A 14582-nucleotide genomic window follows, 5' to 3' on the forward strand; every position below is an offset into this window, starting at 1 on the left:
GATTCTCTGCTTGGATATTTTGTTTCTGTTGCTAGCCTCCATCTTTTCAAGCAGTCTCCTAATATTTTACCTATCCAGACTGGAGGATTTGAAGTCCATGGTGGAATCTCATATAAAAAAAGGGCCATTACCCAGCTATTGTCCTAGTAATCCTGGGTCCTGAGGGGTAGATCGGGACATGCCTAACTTTTGTGTTTTTTTTATAATTTTTTCCTGGGGCGTGCGTGTGCGTGCGTGTGCATGCGTGTGCGGGCTGGGGTGGGGGGGTCGGGGGTTGTTGGGGGGCACAAGGTGGCTGCCCCAGGACCGTGTGCTTGTCAGCTTAATCCTTTACTGTTGGATGGCCCCAATTTTGTGTAAATCTTTTATCTAAAACAAAAGGCAATGCCCAAATGATCAAATTCCAATCCCTTGTCAATGTAATAAAGTAATGTTTGAAACTCTTTAGGTCTGCCTTGTGATCCACCTGATATGCCCCTACATTCTTGGATGTGGGCACTATCATGAAATGGAATTTTTATTAGCATTGTCTTTGGGATTTTGATCTCGTGATTTAGATTCTTTGTATCTTTTATTTTTTAGCTTTCTCTGGTGTTTGGATTGGAGCTGAGCATCTGTATTTTTGTCACTTTCATATGACTTTCGAAAGCTTCAACTTGTGATATGAATGCCTTCTGTTTCCTTCTGCTGATTCTGCTCTTGGGTGCCAAACTGAAGCTTCTGTGACATATTTTGATCGAATTCTTTTTCCCCCTTCTTGGTCAAGCAGTTTTCATCTGCAATGTTCCAGATGTATGCAGAACGAGGGCAACCGATGTCTAGGTGCTTCTTATGTCATGTAGCACGGGTTCAGTTTTTAATGATTACTGTTACAAGAGTCCATCTTTTTGACCAACATGGGGGACATTTGCTTTATCATTCACGCTGAGCATTTCTTGGCTGTTTCTTCGTGCACGTCTGTAAGAAAAAGACAAAAAAATCATAAGTAAAGGTATGCAGTCATATCCAACATAACATCCCCAGTCATGGTCACTGCAGGCAAGGTGGTGGTGGACACGATTATGTCAGGAAAACTTCAGACTCAATAATCCTCAACTCCATGGGCAGCATCACTGTAGCTTAAGATCAGTTCTATTTCTTTAATATGTGTAGCTATAGTCTTCTTCTCAGACATACTGCACTTGGATCCAATTCCCACATTTGTGTAGTTTGTGGACTGAAGATGGCAATCTTAATTTCATCCTATTAGTTATGGGAGCAAAGCCGCCACATGATCAACAAGGTACACTATTCTCTGGATATTTGCACCTAGGCAATTCATTTGATTCTTAGGTGTTTGATACGAGGGTAAATTGTTGCGGATCATGCTCTTGACAATTTGAGGTAACCTTTCCCCTTTAATTTCTTAATTGTGGCCGTTGTATTATGTTGGTAATAACTGGTCATCAATTTCCCATGCTTTGGATTTAATGTTTATTTCTTCTAGAGTTAAAACTTGTCAAACTACACAGAGAAACGCTCCTGAGCATAAATGAGATGATATCTGATTTCATTGAGTGATGCGTCTTCATGCGCTACTGGTAAATAAAACATGATGTGAGCCAGCTTTTTAGTTCCATCTCTTTTGTGCAACTTGTAGATATTGTCCATTGTACTGCTATTTGTTGGTGTTTGCTTTGGGCATGTGATTTATGTTCTCAAATGTACACTGGCCTTCATAAAGACAATAGGTTATGGCCTCTACAGTGATCAAAAACCAGGGATGCACATGGAATAATATGATTAATCACATAAATAATGACCATAAAGCTTCATCATTTCGTTATTTCTTGAGATGTCATCGTGATTTAACATATGAAAATGAAATGTCTGCATTTAGAGGTAAAATACGGTGGTATTTTCAAATAAGAAGCTTCTTTGTATCTATTCTGGACTCAGCCTTGTGGAATAGTCCTGCGAAGGCACAAAATATATATTTTATGTTTTGGGTTTGACCCAGTAAAATGGGTTTACCAAACGTTATATTAGTAGCTGGTGTCCAATTTGTATTATAGTAGATGGCATTGATGATGTAGGAAGCAAAGTTGAAGAGGATGCCCCTAATTAACAAACAGCTTAGCTCTTTGTTATAGTCCTCGCACTTATCTTACTGATTTGGTGAACATTGTGGAATTTTTATCCATGTCAATTGCAACATAATGTATGGAGATACATGCGTCATCTTCAATAGTTGATGTTTCTTTTTTTGGATCTTCTGAGAACATGCCTAATAATTCCTCCTGTTTTGCAGGAATGGAATATTGACTTTCTCCAGACTTAGTAATGTTACATTTATTTGCATTCTTTTGTTAACTAGGGATTGTTTTAACTGCAGTCTCACTGCAGGTGTATTATGAAATAATGTTGTGTTTTTCTTCACTCTTATGATACAGGCTGGGTTTGGTTGAACATTTTGGGGCCATTAACTGCTTCATCTTGATTTAAAACATCATAAGTCGTCTTTCAGTAGTGAAAGACTGAACTCTGGTATTGTTTTGCTTTGTATCACAGCACGACAGAATTATTGGATTGGCTAATTTCTAGGCAAATGTGTAATCTAGTTTAACCTGTCATTGTTTGAAGTTGTTGATGTTTACGTTGCTTCTTATGGTGGGACTGAAAATGGATCAGATTCTGGTATATCCATATTTGTATTCATACTTTTTCATAAATATGAATATGAATATAAATATGAATACAAGTCAAAACTTGTATCCATATTTGGCTTAAATGGATAAGGATGTGGATTGGATATTAAAAGTGTCTATATGTATTGTGTGGATATGGATATAAATTGGATAGTAGTTGTATTGTTTTCCAACTAGCTACGGATGTAAGTCAAGTAGTATTGTGATATAATTAGATTTTTAATGAAATTTGTCGATACAGAGTTAATATTAATTATATAATCATAAAGCTTTGCAACATAATTTACAATATATTTATGAAAAAAATATAATTTATGCTCAAGTATTATTATTATTATTATTTAATTGTAGCATAAATTAGGAATGATCATGAATTATCTGTTTTTTCTAGCGTCTGGAAGAAAAATTATATATAAGTATGGTAGTGTATGAAAGTTACTAATATTTCTAAATATTTCTAGAAATAAAGTTTTGAAAATATCTAAAAAATTCTTCATATTTAGTGGAAAATTACTTTTTCTAAAAAGGTATTGGTGAAAATATGAAATATTATAATATAAATGAAATAGCTGTTTGGTGAACCAGCTGTATACATCTGTAACAATAACAATGTTGTGGTTTGATGGTTGGTTTTCTTTGTTGTTTGGACTTTTGCTGGATATTTGGATTTGACTTTTGGAGTTTTAAGCAGGTAATACTGATCCTTATTGGTTGGGATCTTGTTGGACGCTATAATTTCTGTACAAAATCCTATTTTACCTCTCGGAGCTTGTAAAAGATGGTCTGGGTGGTGCAAACCCAAAGAACAACTTTTGGGACTAGGCATGCAAAATATAAGACTGCGATGATAAATTGATGGGTTACTTGATCGAACTCTCGAGATAATACTTTTCTAGATTTATATATATTTGTCTTGTTACAGTTTAGCTTTGATTATGCAAGAGCATATAAAATGGAAGGCTCGAATTCCTATTCTTGGTTTCACCTTTTATTCGGACAACGATCTCTTTATTAGCATTGCTCAGTGCACCTCTGCTTACATGTCGCTGCTAAAGATTTTAGATTCAATACAATCTGAATAAAGTTTCAAAATATTTAAGATAATTTACTTGTTACTATTGAATTTTAAATTTAAAGTTTTTATATTTTGGATACAGTTTAATTAAAATTTAAGTTTTGAAAAATTTTAAATAATTTATTTATAACTCAAATTTTAATAAATTATATCTCATTTCTAGTATAAAAATATCTCTTCTCCTCTTGAAAGTTTTTGAGTGCATTTATGCTAGCATTTTTGGGTCTTTTCTTTTGCAGAAATCTGTTTTTTTTTTTTCCCTTCAATGCTTGTGAGTTAGGAGTAAATTATAAAAATTCTCTTAAGGTTTATGGTTATTATACTTGCATCCAGGAGTCTATAAAATCTATACTTATATTCATTTAAATTAAAGGTGTTAGTAAAATCATTTATCTGATGTGAAAAATTGGAATTGCTTTTAGATAGAGAGGAGGAAGTATATGTTTTCTTATATCTTTGGATGGTTATGTGCCACTTAAGATTATTTTGATCTTTTTTTGAATTTTTTTTATATAGTATTTTTGTTCCATTTAAAGTTAATGGTTTGAGCAACGTTCTATTATGAGTTAAAGTATTCGATAAAAATAAATCTTAGAAGAGTAGGCGTAGGTTTTTCAAACTATTGGGTGTAAATGTAATTTGTGTTTAATCTTAAAGAATTTTTAAAATTTAATTTAAATATTATTTTTAATTTAAAAATAATAAATTAAATTATTTTTATGATAAATTATATTTTTAATCCTTCAAGTGTTATAAATATTTTTAAATGATTCTTATAATTTAAAGGCTTCTAGTGATGTTTTTTAAGATTGATTTAATAAAAGTCCTTATGGTTGATTCTAGCCCATTTCCAACACCAGAAAGTTGTATTTGATGTACATGTGATATAACGTTCTTTTACTTGCTGGGGCATTTGACGATTGGATATTTTTAGATGGCAAATCTCATTGTGCATATATTGGATATTCTATCATCATCTATTCATCATATCATTATACATATACTATATTATTAAAATAAAAAATTATAGTCATCATGCCACAGCATCATACTCTTAAGGAAAACTTTTATGCGTAACTTTTCAATATTAGAAATTGGCTGTCATTGGTTGAAATGATTATATTAAATTATATTTGAATTGAGGGATGTTTTAAAAACTTTTAAACTATTAAAATTATAAATACTTATGAGCCTTGGATACGTTCCCTGATGGTGGTCTTATTGCACTAGGCCCAAGCAATGCGGTACATCCACAAGCCTGGATGGAACAAATTCATGGGGGGCGGGCACTATAAAATATCATATAGGATGGATTTCATAGTTTGCCGTATTTCTTTGAATATTAATTTTAACAAATAAATTTAAAAATCAAAGATTTTTATGTTACTGAAGTTATTAGATCCATGATTAAAATAAGATGGCATTCTTTTTCTTTTTCATTTTCAACACATACTTTTTAGCGATACATACTACATAACTATACGATACGCATTAAATTAATTTATTATCAAACTAGTAAGTATATATATGTATGTATGTATGTATGTGTGTGTGTGTGTGTGTATATATATATATATATATAGATGCATAGTTTTCAAAATGTACAGTTCTCCAATATATATAAATCGATACATAGTTTCCAAAATGTACAGTTCTCCAATATACAGTATCTAGTCAGTGATATATATTGTAAGATTTTTTGATACACATTCATTAACGATCTAAAACACACCTACAGATAAATTGATTAATAGTTTACCGAACTTAGATTTATCAGTATACAATATATTGCTAGTTGATATACATCTAACAAAATATTCATCCGATATTCTAATATAAATCTATAGATAAAGCGATATATAATTTTAAAAATATAGCACTCATCAGTACACAGCACATGACCAAATGATACATATTAGGTGGCTTACTGATACATACTATAAGCTTTTTTTGATACATCCAATAATGATTCAATACATACCTACAAATAAATTGATACATAGTTTATTGAACTTAGTATTCACTAGTACATATTATATGGTCAGTTGATATATACCTAGCAAAATATTTATTTGACATTTTAATATACATCTCTACGTAAAACGATATACAGTTTTTATGAACTTTTAGATGCAAGGATCTTAAAATTAAAGAAGAGAAATTTAGAAGAGGAAAAATGATAGAGAGGAAGATAATGGATAAAGAGGCTTGATGAGAAAGAAAAAAGATATGGATGGTCATGAAGGATCTTTTCTAGACATGCATTTTATTTTATTTATTATTTCAGTTATAGAATTAATGGATTCTGTTAGTAGGAGAAATCCAATTCCTATTTGACTTCTAGATTCTCTCTTTAAGATACGAAAATGTGGCAAAAAACTAGATCCACCCCATATGATGGCCTATAGTGCCTGCCCCATATGATTTTTGTTCGCCTACATGGGATCACTTGGTGCACTTGCATTTATGTTATTTACCTCCATTCTAGTGTTTTTAATATATATATATATATATATATACACACACACTAATGTTAAAGGTCCTTGGTTCCTATTGGCCTGGCGAACGCTTAAATTTTTGAAAGCTTTGTTCTAGTTTTCAAAGATTGATTCATACTTCTTGGGTGGGAGCTGACTCTTTGTTGCCTGACGAATGCTTAAATTTTTTCATTAATAAATTTAAAAAAAAGATTTACTATTGGAATAAGTATAAAGTGGGTAATTTGTTTAGAAATGCGAACATCCTTCATAATCGGATTCTGTTATTGCAGTTGCGTGAATCTCATATTGGTTGTCTTTCTCAAGCTGATCATCCTCTTTTGCTTCAATTCCTTTGTGATTACAATCAAAACCTTTCTATGCAAGTGTTGTTTTGGCATCAAAAATCTCGCGTTAGGTGGCTTCGAGAGGGCGATATGAATACCAAATTTTTCATAAAGCTATCATTTTTAGGAGACATCATAATTGTATTTTGTATCTGAAAGATGAGTCTAGGCACTAAGTGTTTGATGAAAATATTATCTGACAGAATCTGCTCCAACATTTTCAATCTCATTGGGCAAACGATCAGTTTGCTGATGACTCTTGGTTCCCAATCATTCCTCATATTCTATCTCAAACTCAAAAGAATTCTCGTGTTGTAGGTTTCGGAGGAAGAGATAATTTGTGCTGTTCGATGTATAAACCCTGACAAAACCCGTTGTCCCGATGGTTTTCCTGCCTTATTTTTTCAAGATTACCGGCAAATTGTTGGATGTCATACGAGTTGTTCAATATTTCTTTTCGACATCTAATTTGATGACATCATAGAAAGGTACTTTTATAACTTTGGTTCCCAAATCCGATCACCCAATAGATCCTGCTGATTTTCGCCCAATTAGTCTTTGCAACATGTTTTGCTAAATCAAATAAAACCTTACATTCCCGAAACCATTTCTCCTACCCAAGGTGCCTTTGTCGAGGAAAGATGTATTATGAAAAATATTCTTATTGCTCAAGAAGTTACTCTCTTTAGTTCGTGCCTCGTCCTCTAGAGGGCTTTTTATGGTTAAAGTGGATATAAAGAATGCCTACGATAGAATCCAATGGAGTTTTCTTTTTCGAGTCCTTAAATAATTTAATTTTCATGATCAATTCATTGCCTGGATTTCAGCTTGTATTTTAAACCCCAAATTTGCTCTTCTTATCAACGAAGTCCCTACGGATTTGTTTTCTGCAAGTTGCGGTCTTCGTCAAGGTTGTCCTTTGTCGTCATTCCTGTTTGTATTGTGTTTGAAAAATTTTTCAATCTTTTTACAATGTGCTATTCAAAATAAACTCCTCCGTCCTTATAGCCCTTTGCATACCGCACCTCATATATCTCACCTTTTTTATGCTGATGATTGTCTCTTAATGGATCATGCTACTATTTGTGATGTGATTTCTTTAAAACTTCTTTTAGACTCTTATTGCAATTATTTGAGGCAGTCTATAAATCATAGTAAATTCTTTATCATCATTAGCCCTTTTGTTGCATCTACTATTAAGCATATTATCATTTCAACTCTAGGTATGACATAGAAAAGGGGTACTTGGAAATATTTGGGTGTTCCAATCTCTGATGCTAAACTTCGCTCGGTGGATTTTAGATTTTTATCTGATAAAATCCTATCTAAAATTCAATCTTGGAAATGGCAAACTCTCATTTGCTGGGCGATTTACTTTACTGTAATCAGTTCTTACATTCATTTTCCTATACATGATGTCTGCTACTTCAATTCCAATTTCAGTTTTGAACTTGTTTGAGCGGGAGTTTCGTTCTTTCCTTTGGGGTCATGATTTACATCAGTGTCGGATTCACTTGATATCTTGGGAAATTATTTGTACCCCGAAAGCTAGTGGTGGTCTTGGTCTTCAATCTATCCATCAACGTCAAACTGTTTTGTTGGGTAAACTGGCTGCTAATCTGGTTATTCATCATAACTCTCTTTGGACTCAGCTGGTTTCTGCTAAATATTGATTCAAGCATTCTTGGATTAATTATTGCCTCCTAAATGTACTCCTATTTGGCATAAAATTTCTACTGTTGGTGCTAAAATTCAACATCAATTTGTTTGGTTGATTGGGAATGGCATATCCGTTAATGTTTGGAATGATCTCTGGATCTCGAATCTGCCGCTTAGTTGCTAGCCTTCTTTTATTAACATACATCATGATTTGGCACAGTATATTATTGTGGATCTAATAACATCTGATAACAAGTGGGATGTATCTTTTTTGGCCAGGTTTTGCAATCGTGAGATGATGACCCGGATTCTTTCTATACCTCTCGCACGTGGACATCGGCCAGATCAGATGGGATGGGCTTCCACACAGAATCTCTCTGTTACTTCCAAGGAGGTTGCCAAGGTACTTAACCCATCCTACTCACAGCCACTTACATGAAATTTTTCTTGGATTTGGCACCTTCCAATCCCAATGTGGGTAAGATCTTTTATTTGGAAATTGGTGTGGCAACATTTGCCTATGAAAGAATTGTTGCTCTACCATGGTATTATTCAGCCTACTTTGGTTAACTGTGATCTTTGTCCAGGTTAGGTTGAAAATTGCCAGCATGTTTTCATTGATTGTGCTCTGGCTAAACGTTGTTGGATTCTGTTAAACCTAAATTGTTCCTGTCCAATACCTTCTTCTTTGACAATGCTTATAACTATCCTATCTAGTTCTTCTTCAGGTATGAAGGACACAGTGATTTTAGCACTGATGGTCTCACTCCTTTGGCAAGACAAGAATGAAAGACTGTTTCAAGCCAAAAACTCTCGTCCTATTGATCTTTTTCGATGATGTATATCTATTTCTAATGATTTGTGTGTCGTTATCATCATCTTCTCTTGTCATGCAGGTCTCGTTTCGGAACTGGGGTCTTTCAGTGCTGAGCAATCAGCATTCTCTCCATTCTGACTTGATTTCTTGGAGGTCCTCTACCCTAGGGACATTTATGTTAAACTTTGATGGGATGGTAAGTCTAATAATGCAGCTGCAGGATACATCATTAGAGATCATGATGGTTCCTTACTGGCCGGCCGCTGGAGGTAAGCAGCTCTTCAGTTATTTGGTCTCTTATGCTGAGATGATTGGTGTCTGGCTGGGGCTTCAATATCTACTTTCCCATACCACGGTTCGGAAGGTGTGCATCCAAGGAGACTCTATGGTGGTGTTGAGTTGGTTACATTATCTCCCAGACAAATTAAAGCACTCCTCTTTCATCATGGATGAAGGATATTTGCTTCTGGTTGAAATTCTTCGATCAAGTTTCCTTTTCCCATATTTGCAGAGAAGGGAATCAAGCTGCCGATTGGATTGCTAATCAAGCTCTTGGTGGAGATTTCTTTATCTCCACTGCTCAATTACATATGCACCCTGCTTTTATCTGGATCTTGGCTGCTGATGCATATTCGGTTGGATTTCCACGACATGGCATTTAGCACTTACATGCAAAGATCTATCCTGGACTCTCATAATTCCATAACTACATCTCTGTGTTTGAACTTGCTGAGCATGAAGTTCGTTTCCTGCTTCTTTGGCACCGTGACTACCAATTATACTGAATTTGAGGGACCTGCTATGATGATACTTCTTAGAGGGGAAAAAAGCAATGGAAATGATCAAAAAACAAGAAGGAAAAAAGAAATAAAGATAAAAGTAAGAAGGGAAAAGAAAAAAAAAAGGAAAAATGGAAAAATAATGGAGAAGGAAATTGCATACAAAATTGAAGAGTTTTTGCTAACTTCTATTTGTTTTCCTTGTGCAGGATATCATTGTTCCTCAATATGGCAAATATGCTTATTTATGTCAAGCCTCATACATTTACCTCTTCTGTTTTAAACCAATTGGTGCCTTGTCTCTATTTGGTGGTTGCTCTTTATTTCATCATGTATACATGGCCCCTTTTGTATCAGTGCCTTCTATTGCTCCTTCTTACGCATACTGTATCTCAGGAGGGTATGCAGATGATGAGATCCGTAATGTTGTTACGGAGAAAATTGAGAGAAATGAGAAAAATTGAGATAGTACAATAAAAGAAAGAACAGGGATTAAAAGTACAAAAAAAAAAGCAAAAGAAAACAAAAAGGAAAAAAAAGAACAAAAAGAAAAAAATAAAGAAAATCTGACTGGTTCTACTAACATTGTCTTCCTTTTATTGTGCAGGATCTTTAAGCTTTTCTTCTTTGGAGTTATCATTATGCCTTTTCATACTCATACTCATACTCTTGTTTTCCTTGCACTAATCTGCTTGCTGATTGTCCATTATCCGGCGATGTTGTTTTGGGTTCACTTGTGTACATCATGCCAGTACATGTGTCTTCCCATATAAAGATCAATGACATCATTAAAGGTTCTCCAATACACTGTACAGTATGATTGGATATTAATCTTCAAGCTTCTGCTTTCATCAATATACAGGATATCTATGTACATGAAGGATTGTTTCCTGATACTACATAGTTCCTTCATACATGATGGCCAAGCTGATGGGATATACTGTTTGATATGCTTTCTTCAGATGCTGTGGGATCTAAATTGGATTTCATGTTATTTTCTAAATGATGTAATCCAAATCTTCATTACCGATGGGAGTTGGTACACTACACACTTTTCTTACTGTTTTTTCTATGTCCCAATTGATGTTTCAGTGAGTATTCATACTGATGGCATGGGGCATATCTTAAACTTCCCAAATGCTCTAATTACTGATGGGAGTTGGTTCCTTACAGACATTTGTTCCTGTTACATTTATGTCCCAAATGATGATTCAATGTCAATTGATGCTGATGGGAAGGGGCATAATCCAGCTTTTAAACTGTTCAGACCACACATTTTTTACCAGCAACTGCATCTTCCGGTATGTTTCACTACAGAAGTTGGGAGACTGTCGGTTATTCAAGGATTTGCTCTTCCTTTGGTCTTCAATTTTCACAGGAATGTACACTGCTCTTCACCTATGCTGACATGCTTTGCCGACCATCCAAGGAGTATTTTAAATCTTAACATCACAATTCACAGCCTACAGGTTTCTTTTGGATTGAAGCTGCTATGTTTAAGTACTGTGCCAGGATTGCTGTTATCAGACATGTCTCTAGAAGTCTGCAATATATTGTTACAGCTTATAGGTTTTTTGGTTGGAACTTATGCTTACTGGGTCTCTTTTGTTATAAGCTGTTTCTTCTGTTTTCTTTGTATAAAAGTGTATACATAATGTGTTCGGTCTTGCCAGGATGGTTGGTCCCATTGTGTATAGATAAGCCTTCTTGTCCTTGTTATCAGGTTGCTGTTATTATGGTTCTTAGTCTTATGTTTCTGATACTGTTCACAGGTCTATTGTACAATCCCTTTTTATTTTGCAATGAAGTATTTTTTTTATCAAAAAAAAAAAAAATCAACCTTTACCGATATAGGCAAGGAAAGTGCTGCGGATAAGGGTTCGATTCGTTACGTAAGGTATTGTCCGTTCTGGTTTATGGATCTCATGATTCTATCTTTTAAAAATGCTTCACGTGGGAAGGATTTTTTTTTTTATAAGTATAAGTCTTTTTTGATTCACAATCGATGTTGGATTATTGGTATCCTTCACATTATTAGAATCACAACAGAGCTTCCAGTCGAGGGATTTTGATGTGTACAGTCTGAAGAGTTTCACAGTCAGTCAGGGCGGATTTTAGTTTCAAAGAATCGAGATGGATTTCGATCTCTTTTTAGTGAGGTATTATCCGTTCTGATTAATGGACTTCATGATTTTATCTTTTAAAAAATATTTCATGTGGGAAAGATTTTTCTCTTCTTATAAGTGTCAGTTTGTGGGATTGTTGGTGTTTTTTACATTATTAAAACCACAATAGGAAGGAAAATGTAATGATGAGTGATGTATCTTGTTGAGTTCTCTTTCTTTTCTTCTTCTACATTTTTTTTAATTATTTTTTTAAAATAAATATATATTTTTTAAAATGTGTGCGTTTGTGCGCGACTCAAACTGTTGGCACCTTCGGTGACTTAATGCATGAAAGTTTGCCGATTTGGGCCATTTGGCAGTCTGTAGCTCATCCGCCTCCCTGATGCTAGCAGTGAACATTTGAACTTGCACGAATGGCATTATATCGTGGAGAAGAGGGAGGGTGGCAATCAGCTGAGTGATGGGTACTTTTCATCCATGCAATGACTAACCAAGTCACTCTCCAGTGATGCATTGTTTTGTAGAATAAATAAGGCCCTCCCATGATAGCAATGAAAATGAACCAGGATGCGCATTACCAGCAGCTTTCTGAACTACAAAGCCCATTCCAATTGAATTTGTTATCCTTCGTTGATCCATCCAATCCTCAGTATGAACGGGGGAAATCTTCACCATTCCAAGGTTCCAAATCGCCCTGACGGGAAAAGTAACCCACTTCGTTGAAGATGCCGGGAAATTTTAGCTGCCAATGCGAAGGTTTGATGCAGAGCACAGTGGTGGCTGGAGTGGATCGCAAAGAGTATTAAATATACCTGTGAACTAGCTGTTTTCCCAGGCTATTAATTATCAGAGCTCAAATATTTGGAGGTCATGATTTCATGTTAATTGTTCGTTTAACATGCTAAAGCAGTTTCTTGGAGTGGTGAAACATTGTTGGCAAAAAGGCAAGCGCACCTTCTGAGCAACGAACGATGCAAGAGAACCGGCTCAACCACTCGTTCGATACCGATAGATCCCCCACTGCTGCATGAGATGGGGGAATTGAGCGGGGAATGAAGAGCCAACGTCTTGTAGCACTCGCACAAGAATCCCTTTCTTGTTCCACAATGAAATACTAGTTTTACATTTAGCCACAGATAAATCGGTCTCTACTTTTGTTCTTTAAAGGACCGGTCTCTACTTTTAAGGTGCTTGAACCCCGAAAAAGGACCCTGCGGCCAAAGTATTGGAAATACATGTTTGACATTCAGTCATACCTTCACCGGCCTCTATGCGTACCATGCGTTTGGATCGTTACTAGACTTAGAATTGGAATAGCCATATTCCTAAATTTGTTTGGTTTATGTCTGGTGATAGATCACTGAACCGATCATAGTCAATATGGCAGAATCAACCAAATTTGTCATAAGTTTACCATCAAGCCTTCACCTCGGCCAATCAAATTTGGCCATTTGGCCTATTTGAAGGCACGAGGAGATGCCCAAATTTCCTCTAATTCAGTTGCAGTTGGTCTACAATAGCAAAATAATTTTTATAATCATGAGATATCCGAGATCGATGCATGGGACAATCATCTATATGATATTTTCTGAACCTACAAGCGGCTATCTAAAATGACCACTTTGCACATCCCAAGATTCTATCGCAGTGGACTCGGACCCTCGTTTATATAAACTGTTCCAGGGACCTTCTATTTGTATATCAAATTGCGGTCCAAGACCTCTTTTTCCTCATTTTATCTCTAGGCATCATTCTTAGGTTTGTCAACGAGATAATCTCCCTTCTCTCCCACTTCGAACCATTATAGTTCATCAATGAGATAATCCCCCTTCCCTCCCACTTCGAACCATTAGACTCCGTTCTGACTGCATTTTCTTTTTCATCATTACGGCAATTGGATCGAATTTCTTTTGAATAGACTTGGTCCCATTTGTTGTGCATGTTGACCAAGTACTGTTGATTGAATTCTGTTTGTGTGATATAGGAGCGTTTGTGTTGACATTTTGTTGATTATTAGGAATGGTGGAAGGGATTTTTTTTTTGGGTATCCGTTGGGACTTTTGATTGGATATGTGTTTTGACTTGTTCTCGGCAGGTTACTTCTTAAGAAGTACATGCAGCAGAAAATCAAGTTTTTATTCTTTGTTGGGATAATATATTAGCATATCTGTATTTACCGTTATAACTTTGAGAAAAATGGCGATTTTTCACTTCTCCCTGCTATCGAAACCGGGACCTCTTCTTAGATAAGGGTGCCAACCAGTTGAGCTAATAGCTGTTGGCCTAGAAATTTCAAAATTTTCAGCATTTTGACGATATTTAGAAGTTGCAGTGATGTGACTCCCCCCTGAGACGCAATTGATCATGTTTTGTCAGTGCATTTTTTGCTAATAAATTTTGTTGCGATGAGTATTGAATTCAGAGATGGAAATGGTGCTAAGAATTATTACATAGACTCATTCTACCGTTGGCAAAGTCAATAAAAATTCGAAACATTAATTGCTAATTTTGATTGATGGTGATTGGATGTGAAGTGAAAAGGAGCCAATCAAAGTCAATAAAAAGCTTTGCGATAGAATGGGTCTTTCTAATAATTTTTTTGGTTCGTAGGAAGG

The 14582-nt window shown here is 35.1% G+C and overlaps 1 protein-coding gene across 4 annotated transcripts in view; it reads left to right on the forward strand.

Moving 5' to 3' along the window:
- Positions 1 to 11563, forward strand: part of LOC140856577 (uncharacterized) — a 23293-nt gene extending 11730 nt beyond the window's left edge. The window contains exons 1-3 of one of the 4 annotated variants that reach the window (XR_012139926.1): positions 2551 to 7074; positions 8525 to 8648; positions 9142 to 11563. Coding sequence is in view for 2 of the 4 variants with exons in the window: in XM_073254311.1 (XP_073110412.1) it covers positions 8525 to 8648; positions 9142 to 9606 (589 nt within the window). In the remaining 2 variants the exon portion in view is untranslated. Of the gene's footprint in view, positions 1 to 769; positions 2527 to 2550; positions 7075 to 8524 lie in introns of those variants that run through there. The other 3 variants (XR_012139925.1, XM_073254312.1, XM_073254311.1) reach the window with 3 other exon arrangements.
- The last annotated feature ends 3019 nt before the right edge of the window (positions 11564 to 14582 follow it).

Source organism: Elaeis guineensis, chromosome 3, assembly GCF_000442705.2.
Source record: "Elaeis guineensis isolate ETL-2024a chromosome 3, EG11, whole genome shotgun sequence".
In the NCBI taxonomy this organism is placed as follows: Eukaryota; Viridiplantae; Streptophyta; class Magnoliopsida; order Arecales; family Arecaceae; genus Elaeis; species Elaeis guineensis.